This window comes from Akebia trifoliata, chromosome 8, assembly GCF_017979445.1.
Source record: "Akebia trifoliata isolate Shusen 1 chromosome 8, ASM1797944v1, whole genome shotgun sequence".
NCBI lineage: Eukaryota > Viridiplantae > Streptophyta > Magnoliopsida > Ranunculales > Lardizabalaceae > Akebia > Akebia trifoliata.
This window is the reverse complement of record NC_141382.1, coordinates 43,438,424-43,466,075: the sequence shown is the minus strand read 5'-3', so window position 1 is coordinate 43,466,075 and position 27,652 is coordinate 43,438,424. Positions and strand designations below refer to the sequence as shown.

The 27,652-nt window shown below is 36.5% G+C and overlaps 1 protein-coding gene across 1 annotated transcript; it reads left to right on the top strand.

Moving 5' to 3' along the window:
• The first annotated feature begins 475 nt into the window (after window positions 1-475).
• Window positions 476-27,483, top strand: LOC147396993 (DNA gyrase subunit B, chloroplastic/mitochondrial-like). Its single transcript, XM_086452355.1, has 21 exons — window positions 476-738; window positions 849-996; window positions 2,373-2,453; window positions 2,548-2,661; window positions 2,818-2,874; window positions 10,671-10,772; window positions 11,779-11,929; window positions 12,093-12,169; window positions 13,786-13,896; window positions 20,187-20,257; window positions 20,414-20,555; window positions 20,643-20,741; window positions 20,885-21,013; window positions 21,332-21,446; window positions 22,148-22,215; window positions 23,321-23,434; window positions 23,514-23,630; window positions 23,704-23,757; window positions 23,849-23,954; window positions 26,843-26,973; window positions 27,183-27,483. Exons 1-21 carry the CDS (start codon window positions 581-583, stop codon window positions 27,249-27,251), a joined length of 2,214 nt encoding a protein of 737 aa, XP_086308481.1. The 5' UTR covers window positions 476-580; the 3' UTR covers window positions 27,252-27,483.
• Window positions 27,484-27,652: the final 169 nt, after the last annotated feature.

Below are 27,652 nucleotides of genomic sequence, written 5' to 3'. Positions count from 1 at the left end.
GATTTACATATAAACTAGATAACAATTATTATAAGACTCGTGATTTTTTTATTCGAAATTTTTTTCTTGGTTTGTACGCAACTAACGTGGATAGGGCACATTTCCATAGATCTTTTTTTCTTTGGGATACACAAGGAAACACAATCAATGGTTATGTGCCCTTGCCATGTCAGTCGAGTACAGACCGAGTGAAATATTTTAAGTAAGAAAATAAATATAAACAAACTTCGGCTGAGATTACCATAAAAAAAAAAAAAAAATACTTCTCTTTGTCCAAGACAAAAAAATCATGCATCACAAATGATTCTAAATAATGAACTTCTTAAACAAATAAACAGCCTTAACCCAGCCCGAATTAAATGAGCTAATTTTTTGGCCCGTTTAAAGTCCGTGGGCCGTGACCAAGCTAACTCGATCCGGACCATTGACATTCCTGCCCAAAATGTAGGGTTTTAGAGGGAAACAGCGAGAGGTTTATCTGAAACTTCAAAAAACACAGAAAAAAAAAACCCCATGTTATGTAGAGGGAAAGAGCATCACATCATTTCGAAGACGCGGGAAGTAGAAAACCTTAGGTTTAATGGCGCTCATCATGAAACCTCCTCCTCTCTCCCTTCGTTTCATGGCTTCTCGTTTCTTCATCTCTGCATCTTTTCATTCACACAATCTCTCCATCTACAATCCCTCCTCGTCGTCAACTTCTCCCATTTATCGCTCTCTCCTCTTATTCAAAACCAGGTTGGTCTCTCTCTTACCTAATCTTTTTACGGTTCTTCGGTTTCAGTTAGGGTTTGATTTCTTTTGCATTGTTTTCCAACCAAGCAATCTTATTATCATTATTTTTTTAGGACGAATTGTCGATCGCGAAGGCTCGTTTCGAGTGGGTTTTCGTTGAGAAATGCAGTTGCTCCTAGGGCTTTCATGTCTTCAAGCACTGCCACTGAAGCATTCCAGGAGAATTCGGGTTCTAAAGCTTATGGGTCTGAACAGATTCAGGTAGACAACATTTTATCTTTGTTTTTTTTTTTAAAATAATTTTGTTTAAAAAATAATTTTTTCTCCGTTTCATGGCTAATGTTCTTTGAATACTAGTGAAATTGGACAATGAGTTTCTTCATTTCTTAAAACCAGAGATTGTGTTTAGCAGAATTTTTATTTTTTATTTTTCAGATAGAATTCAATTTTGGTTTTGGATAACGATTGGGAAAGGTCTGGAACGGCCAGATTCCACATGGATGAACCCTTGACCATTTGATGCAAGTTTGACAATTTGAAGTTTTTGTTTAGTGCTTTAGTTCTTACAAGGGTGTCACTAAAATTTCAAGTTGCTAGAGATTAACTAAAATAAATAAATTTGGGCTTAGGCCCATAGTTCAGTTGGTTGAAATATTGCAACTTAAGTTTGAGGTCGTGGGTTCAAATCTGGCTTACCCCTCGAAGAAAAAAAGAAAAAGAAAAAAAAAGAAAAAAAAAGAAATTCTATAGCTAATTAGCTATAAAACAATTACTTGAAATTAGATTACACATGCTCATTCATAGAATAAATTGATGCCAAGATAGCATATTTGATTTTTAGTTAGATATACAAACTTTACAAGCTATGTTGCTTAAGCAAAGGTTACATGAGAGTAACTAACGCATGTAGCATTATTTTAGGAGCGCTCAAACTCTGAAAACAAGTCAAAAGTGGATTTTGAAACTTTGAATAACTTATCGGTTTGGGAGATAGATTGATTGAGTTTAGTGTTGGGCACTTTGTCCTCAAGAAATTTAGTCATTTTGCTCCCTCACAGTTGATCCCATTTTGAGGTTGTCTGATTAGGAGAGAGTGAGAGAGTAAAGAGAGAAAATCTGATTCTTGTATGGGTGCATGAAGGGACAGAGCTACTCCATTTGTTATTACATTTTTAACTTCTGTTTAATTTAATCTTCAACATAAAGAGAATACTTGGCATTTATAAATAAGTTGGAATATTGGGTTAAATTTTTCCTACGTATGTAGCAACTTATTTCAAAACTAGAAGGGCTCCTGGTAATTCTAGAACACAGACAACACACAAACTTTGCAAAGCAACATATTTTTACCAATTAGAGATTACTATTATACTTTAAATTGGACACTAATACAGGACTTGAAATAGTGAATTTCTAGCATGACTAAACTTAGAAGCTAAAATTCAGTTAATAAATGTTGCTGCCAACTGCATTTCTTGAAGTCTATGACCAGTTAATACCCATTCTAATGGGCTGAACTGGTGTGGGTGCATGGGGAGGGGCCAGTTATTATTCTTGAGATGGTATTCTGTTTTTGGTTTTGTGTTTTTTACCACATTCTTCCTTGTGGATGTAAGTTATTGTCATGATTTATTCAGGTATTGGAAGGTTTAGACCCTGTCAGGAAAAGACCAGGAATGTACATTGGAAGCACCGGACCTCGTGGTTTACACCATTTGGTATCTTCTTATTTCTTTTCTCTTTCTGCCTATGTCATTGCAACTTTTTATCTCATATAGTTTGCTAAGTTTTATTGTTCATGTTCTTCTCCAGGTCTATGAGATATTAGATAATGCCGTTGATGAAGCTCAAGCGGGATTTGCATCTAAGATAGAGGTTGTTTTACTTGCTGATAATTCTGTGAGCATCACTGACAATGGTCGTGGGGTATGGGCCTTTCTCCTTTTTGTGTTTACAATTGAGACTTCTCTTTTATCCTAAATATGGTGGAACCAAATTGGAATCTTTTGACCTCAATGTGGTAAAGCTTGCCCTTGCCATTCTTTTTTGTTTGATTCCATTTCGCTCGTTTGCTTCTTCCAGATTCCAACGGACTTGCATCCAGTTACAAATAAATCTTCGTTGGAGACTGTTTTGACGGTATTGTTGCACATATGACTGAATTGCTCTAAATTTCTGAACAGGCTTTGCTTAATTTCTGAATTTTTTATTTGGCACCAAAGTTTCATTAATAAAACACCATACAATTTTTGTCAATGTAGGTTTCTTGCCAAAAGAATCAAACACACTTTCGTGTTGTATACAATGTCTTTATCATCATATACATAATTTCTCATTGTATCCAGGTCTTATCGTGTTGTGTATTAGACCTTTATCCATAGTTCAGGTGATGATGTAGAGCTTATATTTTGAACGTGCTTTGGCATTAGGTTACATGGAAAATGTTCTTTACGCATCCGTTACTTAAATTTTTTGAGAGAGCCTATGAATCAAAAGAAATGAAAGGATCATTATTATCCTATTCACCATCTTTAGACTACTGAAGGCAGAGAAGGGGGCTTGATGTAAATTGTTTTGAGAATTTTGATTTGATGACTTGTTTGACGAATTTATTATGTAGACCATGAATTTCAACTCATAGGGCATGTTTGATTACAGGGAAAACATTGGCCTGAAAAATCATTTACTTAGGAAAACGTTTTTCCTAGCAAATGATTTCTCAGTGATGCTTTTGTCAGCGTTGATTGCAATGGGAAATCATGCAGAAAATTATTTTTTGTTTGTTGATTCACTTAGAAAAACAAAAAGGGTTACATGTTGGAAAGCCTAATAGATGCTTGTCCCCCTTCCGATTTGAATTGTGGCTACAGTATCCCAATTTCAAATATTTGGTCAGTCAGGTGTAATTCATTTATTCTAGGGTTTGGGCATGCCATCAATTTAAGTGCAAACATAAGACTCTCAAGACAAGCTGAAAGTTTGGAATATAGCAGCTTTTGGGAGTGTAAAAATTAGTAAAAGAAGGATTTTAACTGAAATTGCATAATAAATAGGAAGTAAGAAGTTATTCCACCCTACATCTAATGCCCACAAAAGAACTAATCATATCTATAGAATCGTAACGAGGGGTGATGTTTTGGTAAGGAGGATCAAATTAGGTAGGTGGTGACGTTCTATGAAAATCCTTAGTTAATGTAGTATCTTGACAAGCTCTTATTGGATGGGCTTCACTTTGATAACATTGCCTCTGAGCAAAGTAGATAGCTGGAGAGACCATTTCACAGTGACTATTAGAGCGATGGATATAAAGTCAATGTCCATATGGGTACTTGCTTTCATCAAATTATTCTAAGAAGTTATACGAAAGGACTTTATGGCGACAACTAGGGAATTTCAAGAAAGTGTCTATCTAGACTAATGTTTGAATAACACATTCAATTGTTCTCTTCCCCAAGGTGCAATATATGTTTGGTGGTGAATTCCTATTGATTCTTGCAAACAACTGATTTACTCCCCAAGTGTTGCTTAAAGGGAAGAATAAAAATGACTTGGGGAGGAACAACATATAGGTTAGTAGCATGTATGCCCATAGAACAACCACACCAATAGGGTGGGGGAGATTTTTTTTTTTTTTTGATGGGTAAGCTAGATCTGAACCCACAACCTCAAATATGACTTGTGGAAAGAGGTTATTAAAGCCAAATATGGTGTGGTTAGATTTGGGTGGGAAAGTGGGCGGTGACTTCCTCCTTCGGGTGTGGTTGTTGGAGAGGGATTTATAAATAGTTGCAGGATTTCAAGAAAAATGTAAGATTCAGGATGGGGAAGGGCTCGAGAGTCAAGTTCTGGGAGGACCAGTGGTGTGGAAACTTACCCCCTAGATCTCGATTTCCAAACTTATATTCTTTCTCTCATGAAAGACGCCCTTGTCAAAGATTTCCTGGTGTTATCTAAGGAGTAGGGATCTTGGGTTTAGATGTGACGTCAATAATTGGAAGATCCACGTGGTGGCCAAAATTTTAGTTTGCATCTTTTAGACTCTTTTTGACCTTTCGCTAGAGGATAAACAAGAGTGAGAAGGTAACAAAGATAATTTGTTCTCTGAACTTGAAATGGACAAAAATATGGAATAACATTTTCTGTGTTAGCACACTTCTCTCACAAGTTTACACTGGTTATCCTTATAGGAGAGAATATAAGTACAAAATCAGGAAACTGATTAGCGCAAAATCAGCAAACTAATTAGCACAAAATCAACATTTTCAACAGCTAGCTGGCCCAACTAATTTCCTAATTTACAACATTGACTAATTATTCTATTTATAGCAAATATAGCTAACAAAACTCCTAATATTCAGTGATATTACTACCAAATCTTTCTTTTTCAATACTCCCCTCAAGCTGGTGTGAAGATATCCTCCATAGCCAGCTTGCCAATTAGTTTGTCAAACTGTCTTGTAGGAAGTCCCTTTGTAAGCACATCTGCAACTTGATCAGTTGTCGGAATGTGTGGCATACAGATCAATCCGTTTTCAAACTTTTCCTTGATGAAGATTTTGTCTACCTCCACGTGCTTTGTTTTGTCATGAAGCACTGGATTGTGAGCGATCGAAATTGCAACTTTATTATGACTATACACTTTCATAGGCAATGGATTTGAGGTCTTCAATTCTTCCAATACTCTCTTAATCCACAACACCTCACAAATTCCATGAGCAACTGATCTAAACTCGGCCTCTGCGCTGCTTCTTGCTACCACATTCTGATTTTTTACTCTGCCAAGTAACAAGGTTGCCTCCAACAAACGTGCAATAATCAGAAGTTAGCTGTCTATCAATAGCACTCCCAGCCCAATCCGCATCAATATAGGCTTCAACTTGCAAATGCCCATGGTTTTTGAATAGTAGACCTCTTCCAGGGGTTCCCTTTAGGTATTTATGAATTCTATAGATTGCATCAAAGTGTTCTTGTCCAGGTGAATGCATGAACTGGCTAACCATGCTGACTGCAAATGCTATATCTGGATGTGTATGTGACAAGTAGATCAGTCTTCTAACAAGTCTCAGATATTGCTCTCTATTCAGAACATCTTCATCTTTAGAAGGTTGTAGCTTAAGATTGGGCTCAATGGGTGTCTCGGCTGGTTTACATCCTAGTAGACCTGTCTCATCAAGTAAATCAAGAACATATTTACGTTGATTAAAAAATATACCTTTTTTCGATCTAGCAAACTCCATTCCAATAAAGTATTTTAATGCACTCAAATCCTTGATCTCGAAGTTAGCTACAATTCTCTTTTTTAGTCTCTCCAATTCTTCATTATCATCACCTGTCAAGATTATATCATCCACATAGACAATTAAGATTGCAACCTTGCCTTTTCTACTGTGTTTGTAGAACATGGTATTGTCAGCTTGGCTTTGACAGTAGCCACAACTTTTCACATCTTTCTCAAATCTCTCAAACCAAGCTCTAGGAGAATGTTTGAGACCATATAAAGGCTTTTTTAGTCTACAAACTTTGTTTGGTGCCAATTTTCCCTCAAACTCAGGTGGTAGACTCATAAAGACCTCCTCCTCAAGATCTCCATTTAAAAAAAACATTTTTTACATCTAATTGGTGTAATGGCCAGTTGAAATTTACAGCTAAGTATAATAAGATTCTGATTGAGTTTATTTTGGCTACAGGAGCAAAGGTTTCCTGATAATCAATCTTATAAGTCTGGATGAATCCTTTTGCTACTAGTCTTGCCTTGTATCTCTCTATACTACCATCAACTTTATATTTCACAATAAAGACCCACTTGCAGCCTACTGTTTTTTTCTCCTTAGGTAAATCAACTATCTCCCAAGTAGCTCTTCTTCTAAGAGCATTCATCTCTTCTATCACTTTTAATTTCCAATTTGGATTATCAAGAGCTTCCTGAATGTTTCTTGGGACATACAAGTGTGAGATTTTTGAGGTAAAAGCCCTATGAGTATGAGAGAATTTTCTATAAGAAAGGTATTTAGCAATGGGATATTTGGTGCAAGTTTGGGTTCCTTTCCTAACAGTTATAGGAATATCAAAGTTTGATGGTTCTTGGTTAGGAAAAGTAACGTGAATTGAAGATGAGTTAGGAACATAAGAGTTAGGAACAAAACTACCTATGATATCTGGAGGTCTAGTTTCCGAAGGTCGAGATTGATCATTTCCAAGAGGAATAGGCTGATTTTGACTCTTTTGATGATGTCTTCTCCGAGTATAAACCAGAGGCGCAGTATTGGGATTGTTTGGACCCGATTGTAGTGATTCTCCCCTTGTTTCAGATATAGTAATGTTTGGCACTCTATGACTAGGATTTCTTTCATTGTTTTCATTGATTCTATCACATTGTTCCTGACTTTGAATTTCGAGAATAACAGTAGGATGAGAAGAATGAGATGAAGTAGCCAAAATCATATTTAGTAAAGGAGTAGGAGCTAAATCCCAAATATTTTCTTCCATCACCTCATTCTCCCCCTGAAGAGAATTTTTGTGAAAATAAGATTTATTTTCAAAGAAAGAGATATCCATACTCACAAAAATTTTTCTTGTTTGGGGATTATAACACTTATATCTCTTTTTATTAGAAGCATACCCTAGAAAAACACATTTTACAGCCCGAGGATCAAGTTTGGACGGAGTATTATTGAGTATATGAACAAAAGCAATGTAACCAAAAACCTTGAGAGGTAAATCCGAGTACATCCTTGATAAGGGAATTTTTTTTGGAACATAACGGTATGCTATATTTTAAAACACGTGTAGGCATTCTGTTAATCAGATAAGAGGTTGTTAAAACAACTTCCCCCCAAAGATATTTGGAACATTCATTGAAAACATTAAAGCACGAGCCACTTCAAGTAAATGCTTATTTTTTCTTTCAGCAATTCTGTTTTGTTGAGGGGTATCCACACAAGTAGACTGATGATGTATCCCCTTTTCCTTAAAAAAACTTCCCAAAAGTTCATTAAAATACTCGGTTCCATTATCGGTGTGAAGAATACTAATTTTTGTTTGAAACTGAGTTTCAACCATCGTGTAAAATTCCTTAAAAAGTTTTTCCACCTCAGACTTTTCATTCATTAAATAAACCCAAAACAAACAGGTATGATCATCTATTAAAGTAACAAACCATTTTTTCCTAGAGATGGTAGTGACTCTTGAAGGTCCCCAAACATCACTATGTATTAAATAAAACGGTTTTGGAGAAGTATAAGGTTTTGGCAAATAAGTAGTACGATGACTCTTAGATAAGCGATAACTTTCACAGTAGAATGATAAACAATCCAAACCCTTAAATAAAGTAGGAAACAAATGTTTAAGATATGGAAAACTAAGATGTCCTAGTTTTAAGTGCCAAAGCATTATTTGTTCATAAATATAATTATAACTGACACTACTAAGACCCTGAGCCTTTTTATTATTAGAGAAGTTACCATCAAAGTAGTGAAGTCCATCTATCATCTTAGCACTGCCAATCTTCTTTCCCGAACTCCGGTCTTGAAATTCACAGTAAGAATCACAGAAAATTACACTGCAATTAGATTTTTTGGTTAGTTTACTCACAAAAAAAAAGGTTACAGGCTAGTTTAGGCATGGAGAACATATTTAAGATCTATATTCTCAGATAATTTTGTCAAACCTTTTCCTGCAATGGGTTAGAAACTACCATCTGCAATTTAATTTTTTCAAGGCCAGAGCATGGCGAGTAAGTGCTAAAAAGATTGGAAAGACTGATCATATGATCAGAGGCTCCAAAATCGATGATCCATAGAGTAGAATTTGAACAACAAGAAAGGTCATTAGGTGCACTACCTGTTTGTGCAAGAGAAACATTAGGAATACCAGATGAGGAATTAGATTTTAGAAGCTTCAGAAGGTGATCCATCTGCTCCTTGCTGAAGGGACTTGTCTCAACTTCATTGGAGGTGGGAACCACACGGTTGTTTCTATTATTAGGCTTTTTGTTCTTCCAATTCGCTGGTTTTCCGTAGATTTTCCAGCAGTTCTCTTGAGTATGGCGCGGTTTGTTGTAGTAATCGTACCAGACCTGTGGCTTCTCTTCAGGTTTTCGCTGAAAATTGGCTGTTTTATTAGCAGTAGCCTCGACAACAACAAGGGTAGAACTCTCAACAGGCCTGCTAATAGTCTTCTTCTCCAACATTACATGTCTACGGCTCTCTTATCTTCGAACTTTAGCAAACACCTCACCAATTGGAGGAAGTGGAGTCCTGCCAATGATCCGTCCTTGTACTTCATCAAATTCCACATTGAGCCCTGCAAGGAATTTGTAAATGCGATGAGCCTCCACGGTTCGTTTGTTGTGATTGGCATCTTCAGTGGATTTCCATTCATAATCATTGAACAGATCCAAGTCTTGCCAAAGGCGCTTCAATGAATTGAAATACTTGGTGACCGAGTCTTCTCCCTGCCGAATCTCATCAAGTTTCAGAATCAATTCGTAGATCTAAGACTGATTTCCCAAATTAGAGTACATCTGATTCACATTGTCCCAGAGTTTTTTGGCTGTGGAGTAGCACATATAGTTGGAGTTAATATTCTCGTCCATGGAGTTCACGAGCCAAGTCATCACCATTGAATTTTCTGCATCCTAGGTTGCAAACGTTGGGTCCTCTCGTGCTAGTGCCTTTTTGTCTCCTGTTAGATATCCGATCTTTCTCCCCTCTGATGTACATCCGAACGGACTGGGACCACCGTAAATAATTGTCACCATTAAGGTGAATAGTGGTGATCTGAACAGAGTTGGTTGGCCTGATTGTGAGAGACAGGATTTACTCGGAGGAAACATCAGACATGGCTGATCAGCAAAGAAATTATGCAGAATTTTTTTTTTTTTTAGTGAGGCTCTGATACCATCTGAACTTGACATGGACGAAAATATGGAATAAAATTTTCTGTGTTGACACACTTCTCTCACAAGTTTACACTGGTTCTCCTTATAGGAGAGAATATAAGCACAAAATCAGGAAACTAATTAGCACAAAATCAACAAACTAATTAGCACAAAATCAACATTTTCAACAGTTAGCTGGCCCAACTAATTTCCTGATTTACAACATTGACTAATTATTCTATTTACAACAAATACAGCCAACAAAACTCCTAATATTCAGTGATATTACTACCAAATCTTTCCTTTTCAACATGTTCTTTTTAGCTCTCTCTACAAATCCCTTGTTGTATCATCTCCATCTTTTTTCCCCTTTGTTGAGATTTAAGGCTCGGTGGTACCTTCTAAAATTGTTTTTTATCATTTGGTCAGCTGCTTTTGGCGAAATTCTAATGTTGGACCAGGTTATGTTAGGGGTATCACTTTAGTTAATTTTTGTTTCTTTTTAAGTCTACTGAAGAATCTGTTAATCACTTGCGCATTCATAGCCCTTTTTCAAGAGAAATTTTGTCTCATTTTTTAAATATTTTCAAATTTTCACGGTGTTTTCCGTATTCTCTCTTGGAGGTATTCAAAAGTTGGAAGCACTTGAGTTTAAACTTGAAAGAAAGAATTCTCTGGTGCCTTACTCATTTTGCCCATTTGTTGGGGAATCTTGATGGAACAAAATAATAGAGTTTTTGTAGGGAAAGTGAATTCCTTGTAGACGGTCTTGTTGTTCATTTTCTCTTTGAGCAAGCTTTCAAAGGTTTTTTTTTTTTTTTTTTTTTCTTTTTTGGATTTTTTGTATAGATGACACAACATTTATATAGGTTGAGTTGGTTGTTTTTTCCCTTAAGTGGCCTCCTTCGCCTCCGCTTTTTTTTTTTTTCCATCTCTCAACAAATTCTTTGACCTATAAATAAAAGAAAAAAAAAATTTGTGTTTAAAAGTGAATTGTCATTTCCGAGCCATTTTATTAAATTTAGCAAATTTTTTGACTACGATTAAAATTGTGCAGGTCTTACATGCTGGTGGAAAATTTGGTGGTTCAAGTAGTGGTTACGTTGTCTCTGGGGGATTACATGGCGTGGGCTTATCTGTTGTTAATGCATTGTCTGAGGTGCTTTATTTCTACTCATGTAACTCTTTTTGGGATACAACTAATGTTTCTTTTTCATTTTCCCTCAGATTTTAAATGATTTGGTAATGTTACCATAAAAAATGCTTTGGACACTTTTGTGCGTTTTTTGTTTCTTTCAATATGCTTCTAGATATGTCCATCATCGTTATGTGTATTATATTACTATTCTTATTGGGAACAAAACGTTATTCTCCTGAACATGCTCAATTGAATAGTGTACATTTATTAGAATAATAGGTTTTTGTCCATGATCAAATGCAACCTCATATATGCATAGTTTGTATGGATGATTCTAAGCAAAAATAAAACTCGAATTAGTATTGTGATCTCTTTCTATATATTTTTGCAAATTTCAGCAACATCACATCAATTAATTTTCAGCGTATAAATGATCATACAAAATCTTGAGCATAGAGATTTAAAAGTGCTTATTTCCTTAACCAAGTTCAAATGACTCTTGAATTCGGCTAATTTACTTGGCACAATTTTGGGACGAGCCCAGATACCATTCCGATACATATGCATTGGCATGACTTTAGGTTGTGGCTGTGCTACATAGAGTTGATGTCAAGGCAGGAGGTCCATGACAGTCTTAGGTGCTTCCCTTGGGTAAAATGATAAAAAAAAAATCACCAGGTTTTTTGTATTTCCCACTTAAAATTATTAACGTACTGTCTTTTGAATGTGCCAAGAAAGTTCTCGTTTCTTGAAGGTGCGCCAACTAGCTTAGTTGGTAAAGTCTATTGGTGATGATACAGTAGACCTGGGTTCAATTCCTGCCATTACCGTGCTACTGATCTCATTTGAAACGGGTTTACCGATTACAACAAGGTTCACGTATCTTAAGTGCATATTTCATTGATCAAAATACTCGTTTTGTATTACAAGTTGTATTTCATAGACCCATATTTTATGACGTAATGCTAATTGCGTCATGTGCTGGTCTGCAGGCATTAGAACTTACTGTTTCATCTCCTATGTACAGGTATTAGAAGTTACCATTTGGCGTGACGGAATGGAATATCAACAAAACTATTCTCGTGGAAAACCAGTGACAACTCTAACGTGTCGCGTACTGCCAGCTGAATTAAGTGCCCATCGTGGAACACGCATCAGATTTTGGCCTGATACAGAAGGTCTTACTTGTCTTCCGGATTTCAAATTCTTAGAACAGTGCTTTGTTTATTAGTTCATTCCTGATGTTGTTATGATAAGTTTTATTTGAGTACAAAGGCAATAGGTGTACTCTTATGAATAATTTCTTATACTTACTTCATTTGTTTTCACATTTATGTGCAGTATTTACTACTACAATTCAGTTTGACTACAATACAATAGCTGGGCGTATTAGGGAGTTGGCTTTTCTGAACCCTGAGGTAAAGTTATTACTGTGTACAATGTAGTTGTTGTTATAGTCTGTGATGAATCGTTATAATCTTTCATCATGTTCTGAATAAGCTTTTTTGTTTATATTATGATATTCCAATCTCTTTGGTGGATCGAGGCATCCATAAAAAAAAAAGTGCCATTGGCAAACTGAAGGTGGGACACTGCTGAACCCCCATGGATGACCTGGAACCCAGAGAGATTTTTATTCGTCACAGCCTTATACACCATCCTCCCCCAGGCCTCAGCCACGACGATGAACAAGAAAGGAGAGAGAGGGTCCCCCTGCCTTAGATCTCTTGAGCTTCTGAAATGCCCAGCGGGCGAACCATTCACCAAGATCAAGAAGGAAGGAGTTGAGACACATTTCTTCACCCAACCTATCCACTTCCTCCCAAACCCCATAGGGCCCAACAAATACCTCAAGCAGTTCCAAGTAACATGATCATATGCACCATCCAAAATCTGTCTCCCTTTAACAAAAGCACCTTGCGATGGACTAATAATTTCCTCCATCACCACCTTTAACCTGGAAGCCAACAACTTTGTGATAATCTTGTAAGTGGCACCCACAAGGCTTATTGGTTTGAAGTTTGAAATATCCTCCACTGCCTTCTTCTTTGGAATGAATGCCAAAAAGGTGTTCTTAGAACCATAATCGAGCACACCATTGTAGGTAAAATCTGACAAGACTGCCAACAATTCCCTTATCACTACTTATATCCAAAATCACGTGGAAAGCCTCTTTTTTGTCGAAAGGTCTTTCCAGCCACCCCTGATGCTCCTGCGACATAGTGTCAAAGTCCAGCTAATCAAGAAGGGATCTGGTCACATACTCCTCGGTATACAGGGTCTTGTAATATTTCAGAATGCCTTCCCTAACGTTGTCCTCCTCCTGAAGCCACTCCCCATTAATGTTCAACTTCTTGATGAAATTCACCCAGTTATGGAAATTAGCCATCTTGTGAAAGAACTTAGTATTCTTGTCACCCTCTTTCAATCACTTGACATGAGACTTCTATTTCCAGCACGCTTCTTCCATTAGAGACACATTTTGAAACTGGGCTCTAAGGTTTTGGCAAAGAGCTTTCTCCTCAGCTGAGAGGATGCTTGCCTCTTCCTTCTTGTCTAGGAGATGTTTTATGATTATTATTGTCTAGGAGATGTTTTATAACTCCTTTTTGGAAAAATAATGGATCCGTAGGGGGGTCTCGGTTCGAAGTCTAACCTAAACATAATTTTTTATTTATCACATTCTTTTCTAATTGCTAGAATGATAAATGAGTTTCTGATCAGAAAACAGTATGATAATTGCCTATCTTATTTTATACTTATATTCTTACACGTTTAATCCATTTTCCATATATGTCTGTATATGCAAGGATTCCTTTTACATGTCAATTTTGTGCCGATGCTTACTTTTATGTCAGCACTGTTCTTTGGTAACAGGCTTGCATTGTTGGTGTCTAACCAATGATACGTATGCCATTTTTATGTATCCCTGATGTATTTCTCTCAAGACGGACGTTTACTGATTTTTGAGAATAATTCATACAATTTTAATCTTCTTGCCATCCTAACATTTTAAAAATTGCTGTTTTCACAGCTCACGATCACTTTAAAGAAGGAAGATGAGGATCCAGAGAAGACACAACATGCTGAGTACTGCTATGCTGGTGGATTGATGGAGTATGTGAGATGGTTAAATACTGATAAGGTACGTAATTTGGTTTTCATTTTATTTGAATCAACGTTTCCAAAGGCATTAGAGGCTTATGCCTTGGGGCTCGTATCAGAACAAGGCTCTTATAAAGTGCCCTAAGATTTTGAGGGAAAGTCATGCCCTGCTCCAAGAAACACACCTTAAAGAAGGTGCACACCTTTGACATAGGCGTAAGTCTTATGTGATTGCGTTTGATAAATTTTTTTCAGTGTCGTTTATATATTAGTCCATATAGAAGAATTATGGAAAAGTAATTGTCAAGTCTCATAATGAGAGCTTGGCAGATATATATATATATATATTAACAAAAGAGTGAATGGACGTAAATGCCCTTACATAGAAATAATAGAATAAAAAAAAAAGCAGAAAAACATTATTTCCAATACTCCCCCTTAAGCTGGGGAAAATATATCAATTAAGCCCAGCTTGACAAGATGATAGTTAGTGATAGAAAGACTAACAAACTTGGTAAGCATATTGGCAAGTTGATTTAAAGAAGATAAAAAGACTGTCTGAAGAGCACTAGATCGAACTTTCTTCCTGAGAAAGTGAACATCAATCTCTATATGCTTGATTCTTTTGTGAAGAACTGAGTCAGAAGTAAGCATGATGGTAGACTTGTTATCACAAAATAAAGTGAAAGAACTAGAGATAGGAAATCTTAGCTCCGTCAACAAAGATCTAAGCTAAATAAGCTCACAAGTGCCAAGGGCCATAACATGATACTCAGCTTTAGTAGAAGAACGGGAAATCACACTATGTTTATTACTTTTCCACGAGATCAAGTTACCAACATGGAAAGTACATAAATCAGACGTATATCTCCTATCTGTAAGAGAACCAACATAATCAACATCAGTGAAGCAGGACAAATGTGGTTGAACAGTGGACGAGTAGAAAATCCCAAGATTAGGATGTGATTTCAAGTAGCGAAGTATACGATAAACGACATCAAGATGAGAGGTGCGCAGAGCATGCATGAATTGACTGACCACACTAATTGCAAATATCAAATCCGGTCTAGTTTTAGTTAAGATAAATCAGATGGACTACGAGTCTCTGATAAGAAAAATGATTAGATAAAAGATCATCAGATTTGGTATGAAGACGATGATTCTGATCCATAGGAGAGGAGGCGAAAGACAACCAAACATCCCAGTGTCTTAAAGAAGATCCAATGTGTATTTGCACTGAGATAATGAAATACCATGGCGAGAGCGGGTCACTTCTATCCTCAAGAAGTATTTGAGGGGACCTCAAGTTTTTAACGTCAAAAGCATGACTCAATAGCATCTTTACCATGTCAATCCACTGTGCATCATCTCCAATCACGATAATATCATTCACATAAACCAAAACAATGGTGCAACGACCATCCAAACCTTGACGAACAAAGCAAGTATGATTTGAGTGGCATCTTAAAAAATCCATAGATAAATAACCTCAGAAAAATGTTGAAATCATATTCTCGGGAATTGTTTTAGGCCATACAGAAATTTGTTAAGACAACAGACCTTCTCCAAATACTCCCTTTGAGAACGAAACCCAGGACGGTGGTCCATGTAAACAACCTCAATCAAATCACCATTTAGCAAGGCATTCTTCACATGAAGTTGGTGAAGGGGTCATGAGTGACATGCAACTAAAGAGATTAGGAGATGAATAATGGAGAGTTTGGCTACAAGAGCAAATATAACACCAAAATCTTTTCTTAGAGTCTGCGTAAATACCTTAGCAACGAGGTGAGTCTTGTACCGATTAACAGTGCTATCTGCGAGATATTTAACGGTGAAAATCCATTTACAACCAACAGTTTGCTCCCCATAAGGAAAGGGAACAAGTTTCCATATGTGATTTTCTACAAAACAATCCATTTAAGTAGTCATGGCTCCAGTCCACTGAGGATCTCGCAAAGCCTTTGATACAGATCGAAGAACTCGAATAGAATCAGTGGCGTTAAGGTAGGTTTGATAAGAAAGAGAGTTTTTAATAGGAAATAAATTGGGCAATAGGATGATCAGTAACACCTCTCGCTTACCCGAAGTGCAATAGACAAGTGAGTCAGAAATAGAAGGAATAGGAGTAAGAGTAGAAGAGGGTATACTTGAGTCCAAGGAAGAGGTTGGTGAGGGGCAAATGCAATGAGAGTAAACCTTAAGAGGCAACGAAGATGAAGATGGAGAGAAAAACGGAGCGGGTAGCACTATAGGAGATGATCATGCAAAGGAAAGGAATAAATATTTTCAAAAAAGGTGACATTCAAAGAATGAATTACAAGATACCCCTTTGACATAGACGAGTAACCCAAGAAAACACACTGAATGACCTTGTCATCTAATTTCATGTGATGAGGGGTCCTGTCCTGAACAAAACAAGTGCATCCAAAGACTCTAGGTATAATGGGGAAAAAAAATGCTATTAGGTCGAAGAACATGAAAAGGCAACTGTCCTCCTAAGGTACGACTCGGAACACGTTTAAGGAGAAAAGTTGCTATGAGAACTACTGTATCTTAATATAACTTGGGAACATGCATTTCTTTCGAAGACATCAGACAATGTTAATGAGGCAGCAATTCTTGTGTTTCGACACCTCGTTCTGTCCAAGAATGTAGGGACAAGTTAACTGGTGAAGCATATCATACTCATGAAGATGGGATCGAATCCCATCAAAAATATATTCCCCCCCTCAATTATTAAACCTAAGATTTAATATGGGTTTGAATCATTTTAAGAAAATTAACAAAAATAGGGAGCACCTTAAAACGATAACGCATCAAATAAATCCAAGTACAACGAAAATAGTCATCAATAAATGTAACATAATATATATGACTATTAAAAATAGTAACATGGGAAGTCTCTCACACATTAGAATAAACTAAATCAAATATTGCATTAAATTGATGCATTCGAGGAATATAAGAAGTACGTGCGTGTTTAGAAAGCTCACATGTAGAGCACTAAAATTTGTATCCATTAGAAGAAAATTTTAAAGTAGGAAATAAAGACGTAAGTACTGAAAATTGACATTTCCTAAGCGAGCATGCCATAAACCTAAATAATGAGATGAAAAAATATGACTCCCAAAGGATGGAAGCTCAAAAGCTTGAATAGTTGTGGGTTGGGATCCAAATAAGTACAACGCATCACTGTCATACTCCTTGTAAAAAATCTTCCTCGAAGCCAGGTTTTAAAAAATACAATGAATGAGAAAAAAGGTTATTGAGCAATTTTAGGATTTGGTAATACTACTCACAGACAAAACGTTAAGAGATAAGTGAGGAACATGGAGCACAGAGTCTAAGGAAAAATCAGAAGATAAGAGGATTGTACCCTTATTGTGGATAGGTATAAGAGACACATCAACAAGATGAACCTCCCTATGAGTAATAGGAAAAATAGAAGTAAAGTGGCTAGACGTACCGGTTATGTGATTAGAGACACCAAAAGCAATTTTCTTTGTCAGGGGAGCAAAACCAGACTGAGTGACATGGAATGCATAAGATACACCTGGAGGTGTGGTAACTGATGCCACAATCGAAGATGAGTGGGTATGAGCATGAATCTGATCCCGTACAATAGTGAGAATTTGAGTCTGGAGCTATTGCAAATCAATAGTGCTAAGGGAAGCAGGAGGATCAGTGAGAGGAATTGATGATGACTCCACAGTGATGGCATAGGGACGAGAATGTACCAAAGGAGTGGCATTAGATTGCAACAGATGGGGATAGAGTTGAAAACATCGATCCTTCTCATGGTTAGTCTTCCCACAATGGTTGCAAGTAAGACCACTCCCTTTACGATGACCACAACCTCCACGCCAAAGCCCAGGGTATGAGAGTTAGTAAAACTCAAATTGGTTGCTAGAGCAATTTGATTTGTAGTTGGAGCAGAAAGAATACCAGGTGCCTAAGCCTGAGAAAGAACTATACGATGACAACGCTCATCACTATCAATGGTCACAAATATCTCAAATAAAGGAGATAAAGGAGTGGTGTTAAGAATCTGGGTCCGAAGTGCCTCAAATTCAAGACGTACATCCATGAGAAACTGGTATGTCTGATGTTGAGCAATCTTCTTAACCACAAACCCGGTTGTTTCTACGGATAACTCAGTCATAGACTCATAATAAGAGAGGTCTTTCCAAGTGCTTTGAAGAAACCCGAAATAATCAGCTAAACTTTGTGTTCCTTGGGTAACTTGGGCAATGTCTCAATAAAACTCATAAATCCTTTAGTCATTCCTAGCATGCACATATGTCTGAGTGAGGGCCTACCACAAAGATGGAACCGTTTCATGATACATAAATATAGTATAAATCCGCTACTCCATGAAATTAAAAACATCTAAGAATAGTGCAGTTGTCAATTTCTCATTATTCAAATTTAGGATTAAGAAGGGGTTGCTCAGTAACGATGCCCAAAAGCAATCCAGATTTTCCTCTACCACCCAAATAAAGTCGGACAGACCGGGGCCAGGACCAGGACTAGGACTGAAAATTCCGACCATCTAATAGGGCACTGGTAACACGTTGGGTTGAAGAATTTGTCCCAAGAGTAGTGTTTGAATCTTTAGTTTCTTGATTCGTTGTCATTGCTTATTATGAATAGAAAAAAAAGTCTTTAACAATCTATTGCATAGTTTCTTTAACCATAATCTCTACAAAGCCTAGTTGGATTTGGACATTAAAGCAAAGTCTAAACCCCAAAAGCAGGTTTGAAATACTTGGGGTACATGGAGTGATGAACCTATAAAAAAATACTAGGGGTAGATGGTAATATTAAACAAGCAATGATTATTTTATACATAGAATTTACCGAAATAATATATGTTACCTTGATATGTGGCATGGTTGCCAATTATCATGGTGCCGTAAGGTGGAAATTTTATTATGGTGGCATGGCCATACAAATATTAACTTGTGGTATAATAGATCTTTTAGGTGGTACTCTAGTAACTTGTGGCGAATGAAGGAAACTCGGAGTTGGTTGGCTACCAAAGTCCGTAGAGACCCACACTAGTAATGTTAATTTTTGAGGAAAAAAAATTAGGGAAACTGGTTCTACCATATTATGGAATACATGATCCTTCTTGTGCATTGTTGTGCTGATCAGGATAATTGGATCATTAGACCCCATGTAAGAAAAGACATTGACAAAGGATTAGCTTGATTTGACGATCCTATATATCCTTCAAAGAACGCCTTCCTTGGAGACTATTTTTGTTTTTATTTCTAGTCATCCAAAATGAATATAATTGTGTTGTCATTTGATATGGCTGAATTTTGGTCCGAATAGTCATCTATGGGGTCTGTATGTTGGTTGGGCAATTAGGGAAATGTAAAGATGTTTCCCAATGAATGGAAAAATCTCTGTCAAAGTGGAATGTGACATTGTGTGTTGAACAAAATGACTGAATATTAGGCCTTACCCTTTGATGGACTTACTCACCAAAAGTTAGTTTTATATATCATCAATCAGTCTTTGTTTTTTTTGGGTGGATAAGCTGGACTTGAACCCACGATCTCAAAGTTGCTTCGCATTTGTCAAACAACTGAGCTATGTGTCTAAGCCCATAATCAGTCTAATTTTCCACCGAGTGTTGGCCTAAAAATCCATATGCTCAATTGACCACAAATGTGTTCCATAAAAAATGTATTCCAACAATGTGGCAAGCGATTGTTGTGTTGATATTGCTGATTTGGATTTTCAATTGCATGGTTACTATGGAGGAATGCCTTTCTAATTTTAGAAAATTCTGTTAAGTCTATTTTTTTCTTTTTGGCCTGGCAGGGCCATTTTTGGCATGCCAGGTGTCAACACCGTAAAGGAACAGTTTGTGGCATTGCAATGGAACATGCCCAGGCATATTATGCCATGCCATGAAGTATCGTATTGTGCCTGCATGGTAAAAACTTGAAAATTGAAGTGTGCCAGGGTAACACAATAATACATAGCTATAATGTTTATCATTTATGGGATATTTCGGAATAATATTTTTCACTTATTTATTTATTAATAAATACCATTCTAATAACCTTATAGCTTATTTTGAGTATAAATTGATATGTGATGCTATGGACAGCAGTTTGTTGGATTGCCATTATCCAAAATTGATAGAGGGTCTGGTTAGAGTTATAACTATGTTGATGGGAGGTAATTTTTCTATTGATGCTTAGCTTTAAAAGTGAAAAAAACTGTGGTTCTAATTACTTTTGTGATACTTTCAGCATTGAATGTAACTGTTTCTTTGTACTTAAAAGGAATGACAATTTTCTGTTCCAGAAACCGCTTCATGATCCTGTTGGGTTCAGAAAAGAGTCGGATGGAATCACAGTTGATCTAGCTCTTCAATGGTAATATATCTTTTCCATCGTACTTATAGTAGATGCTTAAGTTCTCATTTTATCTTCATTGCTTCACACCACTTTTGTTCAAGCAGATCTCATTGTCGATATTCATGGGTATAATGTACATATTTTGAATTCGGTCGCTGTTTCCATCTTTATCAGGTGTTCAGATGCATATTCAGATACAATGCTCGGATATGCTAATAGCATAAGGACAGTTGATGGTGGTACTCATATAGATGGTGTTAAGGCTTCACTAACCAGAACTCTAAACAACCTTGGAAAGAAGTCAAAGATCATAAAGGTGCATCCTTCAGTCTTCTTGTTACTTTGGAATCTTTGTCATCTGCAGCATCTCCCGTGGTTTCATTCTGCATCTGTTTCATTCCAGGAGAAGGATATTAGTTTAAGTGGAGAACATGTTAGGGAGGGATTAACATGTGTGATCTCAGTCAAAGTTCCAAACCCGGAGTTTGAAGGACAAACAAAGGTGCTGGCTGTTCCAATTTTATGTTTCATGAGTGATTTCATCACATTTTATTCAAATTTCACAGGGTAATGAAACTTCTTTGTCATTAACACTCAGTGCTTATTTTGTTATTCTACTTTCTGTTCTGTTTTATTAATTGAAAGACAAGGTTGGGAAATCCGGAGGTGCGAAAAGTGGTTGATCAATCTGTGCAAGAGTATCTTACTGAGTACTTGGAGCTGCATCCAGATGTACTTGATTCAATTCTCTCGAAGTCTCTTAATGCTCTTAAGGTATCCATTTCGTATCATTATTTTGGCTTATAGGGAGTTTTGGTTTTGTCAATGTTTTTGTGTTTACAAGTTTCATTATTTTCTCCCTATTTCTGTTGCAACTTTTGCATCATTGCTATTACTTTATTAAGGAATAAGATTGGTTACTCTTTAATGATGTGTTTTTGTAGTTATGCAGGCACATCGAATTCTACGGACATTACATTATTTATTTCATTCATTAAATTGCATCAGTGGATTGGGTTAAAATTTAGTGGCTGCCACTGTTTGAAAATATTTAATTTTTTTAGATATTTTATCTACTGTTTCCTTATTTAGGCAGCTCTGGCAGCCAAGAGGGCAAGGGAATTGGTAAGGCAAAAGAGCGTCCTGAAATCATCTTCTCTCCCTGGGAAGTTAGCTGATTGTTCATCCACAAATCCTGAAGAATCTGGTATGTTTGTTTTCTCATGTGTATGAAAATCACAATTAAGCTTCATGGACAACATCTCATCTGGTTTATTGACTGTGAGGATATAACTAAACTCTTCCTTTATACAATGCTAACAAAAATAAACAAAATAAAGATAAGTAGAAAGTAGGATTATATTTTATTAAAATCAAACAATTGTCTCATCAAAATGTGTACAAAGTTTGGCAAATATTACTTGTGCTTGTAAACTGATTCCCAAGTGAATAAAAAGTCTTCGAGGAAGACACCACTAAACTCCTCAAACAACTTGGAACAATAAAACAAAAGGCCCAAAGTTTAACTTTGCAAATTTTCTTATTGTTGTAAAAATATGAGGAAAATTAGTCGGGTCAGTCCATGTCAACCCCACATTTTTGTGACAAGGCTTTGATGATGTTGATCTTGTTATATTGTTTTAGACTGATCATGCTCATCAAAGGATTGATGATATTTTTGAGAGTTTAATTTGACTTTGGCAAGATATAGAAAATGGATTAGAGCCATCAGGAAAAAAAATTATGATTGTATCTAGTTTTAGGATTTTCAATATTTTCTTGTCAATTATTTCATTTCAGTTCCTGGGTGTTACTATCTTGTCCATGATATATCTAGGCATCTTCCTAGGAAACAGTGACATAGCTCTTGGCAATAATTTTGTGTACTCCAATATTGAAATTTTGCAGAAATATTTATAGTTGAAGGGGATTCAGCCGGTGGTAGTGCAAAACAAGGTCGTGATAGGCGCTTTCAGGTGAAATCTCAGCTTCTTTCCATAGGCAGTCAGGCTCTGTTTTGTATATATCATCATTCTGAATTCAACATAAAACCTTGTTAATGATCTATATGGTCATTTTGTTTTATTTGGATTTGTTCATTAACTCATCTGAGTTGAACTTAGAAATGGGTCCAGCCTAAGTTTCTTAACAATGTCTGCAAGACTCAATTCATATGCCTGCCGAATAGCATCATAGAAATTACATTACTCAGAGTGGAGCAAGGATGTCTCACTTTAAGTATTGCTAGAAGAAAACCATGTTAGACACTCGTCAGAGTGATTGTTAAGACAACACTTCCAACTTTTTGGCCCATTTGTTTGTTGTTTGTAACTACATATCAGTTGTATAATTACTGTATTTTTATCTGCGTTATGATGTTCTGTTGGAATTTTTTTACTTTCAAGTTACATTAGCTGATATAGTTTAGATTTAGAGTATTGCTCATAGAAATATATATTCCATAGTATTTTGCAATTGTGTCTATGATATCCCGGGTAGCTGTATATGGCCAGACTATTATGGGCAGCCATTTATTTATAATAGAAGTATAGTAATAATAATAGGTTAACACTAATATGGTGTTAAATCAAGTTCCAATCATTATTAATCTTGTATGGAATACAAGTATGTTATAAGAATTTCTTGGTTTCTTTCTAGTGTTTTGCTTCTGGCAACTGTTGTTTCTTTAATGTTGTCATCTGCTGTGCCTTTTTATTCATTTAATTATTTATGTTATATGTTTGCTTGCCTTTTATATTTCTTTTTTGTTTATGTTATATGTTTTAAAAATTTAAATACATGCCTGCACAATTTGCTTTTTAAACATAAAATTTACTGCACAAGTAATGAAAGAGTCTGATTGCGGAAACAAAGACGACAAAGGAGGTCAAGATGGCCTACCTAGGGAAGCAAACAATATAAAAAGCCTGTCAACTAACACATACTGTCGTGATCTTGAAGAGTATTATATTGTTGAACCACAATTATTTTCTGTAACCAACTAGGAATTGACTGATGACCTTTTGAGCTTGCTGAGCATGTTTTTCTGCTTTTTAATGCTTTGTAAGTATTTTGGTGCAGGCCATTCTCCCCTTAAGGGGTAAAATTCTAAACATTGAAAGGAAGGACGAGGCCGCCATGTACAAGAACGAAGAGATCCAAAACCTTATTCTTGGACTTGGACTTGGAGTGAAGGTTATCTCAGTTCATGTCCTTTCGCTCCTGAAAGAACCTTTCAGCTTATTGCACTAACCTACATTTGTACCTGTTTTAGGGAGAGGATTTTAAAAAGGAGGCCCTCCGTTACCATAAGATCATCATCCTAACTGATGCAGATGTGGATGGCGCCCACATCCGAACTCTTCTACTGACTTTTTTCTTTAGATACCAGGTAGAATAATAATGCTCATTCATTTTTCTAAATTGTCATATTCATAATTGTTGAGTTTATTTTTTTGATGCAGAAAGCACTCTTTGATGAAGGTTGCATTTATGTGGGTGTTCCACCTCTATATAAGGTTTGGCTTTGTTCTGTTTTGTATAGGTTCAAATGGCATGTATTTCAGTTACGTTTTAATGTTCCATGTTAACTTTTACCGAAATGTCCAGGTTGAGCGGGGTAAGCAAGTTCACTATTGCTACAATGATAAAGAGCTTGTATCCCTCCAGAGAAGTTTCTCTCCAAACGCGTCGTATAACATCCAAAGGTTCAAAGGTGAGATAAAATGGAATAGAGATGTGATTCTTTTCATGTCAATACTTGCAAATGCGTGCACATAGGGCACTTCCCTTGCAATGCTGTTTTAACATCCATTTGTATGAAAAATATAGACCTAAACATCTTACTTAATGACCAAGTAACGAGTCACAGCCATCCATCAAACTAACACAATTTTTTTTCCTTATTTTTTTTTTTAAATGACTACACACCCACTAATTTAAAAGCCTATCTTCCTTTGTGGGCCTAATTCCATTTATACACATTCTCTCTCTCTCTCTCTCTCTCTCTCTCTCTAAGTAAAGATGATTTCAATTCAAAAAATGGAGGTCGAGGAGACCAATCGGAAAACAGAAGTTACCCCATACTTCAATTGCAAACCCTCGCCCACCTAACAAGGAAATCTTCGGAAAAAAATGCCCCTAAAAACCTTGAGATTTTACACCAAAAGAATAGCAAAGCTAACACCTCCAACACAAGCTCATTCTCATCCCTAGCTTTGTTTTCAAACACCGGATTGTTCCTTTCCTTCCAAATCAACCAGAGCATAGCAAACGGAACAAAATCCCACAGCACCCGCTTTGCCTTGGTAAAGTATTTGCCCCACTCAATCCAACTTTCCATCAACACTTTCAGCGAATTAGGCAAGCAGCCCCCCACCCTGAACAATTTGAGATAATGGCTCCATATTTTAAAGGCATAACAGCAATGCAAAAAATTAATGGTTCGCTGATTCCCCGTTTGATTGACATAGGCTACAAAAGCTTGTTAAGTAGAAACCTTTTTTCCTCAACAAATCTATGGTCGGCAATCTTTCAAGCGTCACAAGCGACAAAAATATCAAAACCTTAGATGGGATATTTATTCTCCAAACTGTCAGACTTGGAAAAACAAAATCACCAACATGGGCAACCAAAGAATAAAAAGACCGCACCATAAAAATGCCATCCTTCGACCCATCCCACAACCGTCTGACCTCCAAAATTAAATATCTGCTCCGACTCAACACATTTTGTAAGCCTCGCTAAACTTTCTAACTCCCAATCATTGAAAGAGCGTCTGAACCCGTAGTCCAAACTAAACCTGTCCACCTCTCTTGAATAAAAGAAGAGATCAAACTACCTTTTTTCAAGGATAGTTCGTAAAGATCCGGGAATAAAAGGTTCAAAGGCTGATCTCCAACCCACCAATCATCCTATAATCGCACCCTTTCGCCTTTCCCTATTTTAAATTTTATCTTCTTACGAAACAATGGAAGTCTCCTCATTATGCCTTTTCACACTCCACACCCATAAGCTTCTTTAACGGTGCTGCTTTCCCAACCATTGGTAGAAGCTTCGAACTTGTCCTTTATCACCCTCCTCCACAAACTATCGTTCTCCTTACCAAATGTCCATAACCATTTTCCTGAAAGTGTTGAGCGCATCATTTCGAAAATTTTGATACTCAAGCCTCCGTATCTCTTCGGCACACTTCTTCCAACTCACTAGATGTAATTTCCTACTACCATTTTTATCATGCCAAAAGAAATCCCTGCTTAGTTTATCAAGCTTATATTCCACTGATTTTGGTAAGGAAAAAATAGAAAGAAAATAATTGGGGATTGCCAACTCGTGCTTTTGATGAAAGTCAACTTGCTGCCTCTTGATAGATATCTTACTTTCCAAATTTTTCAATAACCGGATCCCAAATTTCTTTCCTGTTGTACCCCAAACCCAAAGGAAGGCCTAAATAGTTGGACGGTAAAACTCCAACCTGAAATCCAATGGATGCCACCAACACCTCTACCACTGAGATCACCTTGATGTAATACATTGTCTAACACCGGATTCTTGTCTTCCAACGGCAAAACTTTGTGATGTGGTTCCTCAGCCTGACCGATCTAGATCTCAAAAGGTTAAATTTGCAGGAAGGATTGCCCCTTACCAGAATCTATACCATGATACCCCTCCTCGCCAAACCATAATCAAAGTAGTTGAGCATCCAGGCATGGTCAAAAACTCAAGTAGGAATTCTCCAAACAAGGATTCTCTCTCTTGGACAATAATCAACATATCTAGAAAAAGGAGAAAGCAAACAGAGGGAAGCATGAGGAATAACAAACCCAAAGAAATTTTAACTAGCCATAGAATTGCTAAAGGCATGCGTAGGCCCCAGACAACATTTTTTATTGTCCGTCCTGAGAAAGACTGCTCGCATATCACTTATGTGCGAAGAACTGGAAGTACACTTTTTAAGTAGACAAAATCAAAAGTAGGTGATTTATGACTAAGGAGTTCATAACAACATTTGACCGGCAAATGATGGTATCCTATTTTTCCAATTTCTAAAACTGTGCTGTAATTAAAAGTGAGTTTTAATTACAAAAATTAGATGATACATGTACTCAACCATTGGAATAAGTACTGATTATTTATAATCAGATGTAATAGGTCCACCATTACATTTCTTATGTACTCTTAAATCTTAATGTATTGTTTTTTTTAAATAAATTATCCTATAATTTCTAAATATGTAAGGTAGAAACTATGTTCTACAAAAAAGGGAATATGTCAGTATTGTTTCCTTTCAGTTATTGTGGTAATGGTAATATTTTCTGCGGAAATACTTCAAAATTTAATCCCACATAACTTTTTTACTGTATCTCATGTGGTTCCTTTGCTTCTTGTTTGTTATATCTATGTACGTAATGTACGTGTGTGTACCTTTAGAAAAAGGTTTTTTTTTTTTTCTCTTCATTACTGGTGGCTTATGTCTAATATAAAAAACAAATAATGAGGTGCTGTGGGTAACTCTGCTGTATGACAAGTAGATTCATGCAAATGCCAATCATTCGTTTTGTTTTTGAGTTTTATTTTTGTCATGCCTATATGTTCACTGAAAAGGATTGGGAGAGATGATGCCTTTACAACTATGGGAAACGACAATGAATCCTGAATCAAGGCTTCTGAAGCAATTGGTTGTCGAGGATGCTGCGGAAGCAAACATCGTTTTCTCTTCACTCATGGGTGCCCGTGTAAGAAAATGCTACTTTATCACTTCCATTTTCTAAGTTTTTACACTGCTGTCATGACACAGCACTTCATGGCACGGCACTGCTTGTCTGGGCAAATTCCGTTGCAGTGTCATGACACAGTTTCTTAGGGCCAGCACGTGCCAGGTCAAAATGGAAAACTAGTCTTATTTTACACTACTCGTTGATCTCGCTTTTACTTTCTGTTTCAGGTCGATTTTCGGAAGGAACTCATACAGAACTCAGCAAGCATGATCAATCTTGACCTACTGGATATTTGAGCATACAGTTCACACTTCTTTCATGAATATAATTCGGTAACAGAATCCCCAAGTAACCTGTGAGTTTTAGTTTTACTGGTGAAAAGGGGTTTCATTGGTTTGAATAGTGTTTGTTTTTATCTCAATGCTATATGTATTCACATAGTGTGATATTTGTCATCATTATTGAAAACGTGTCATTGTATGTTTAGATGTTTATGAAAGAGTAATATAACTTTCTTCTGTCTTTGAACTTTCCTCTTTAGTTCTTCGCTAGATATTTCATTTATAATAGTGTTTGCTAACTAACCTGCCGGGGGACTTAGCTTTGGAAATAGTAGAATGGGGTAACAGGATTTGTTTAGCCAATCCTAAATCTATGGGATAAGGCTTTGTTATTGTTGTTATAACCTGCCCACATC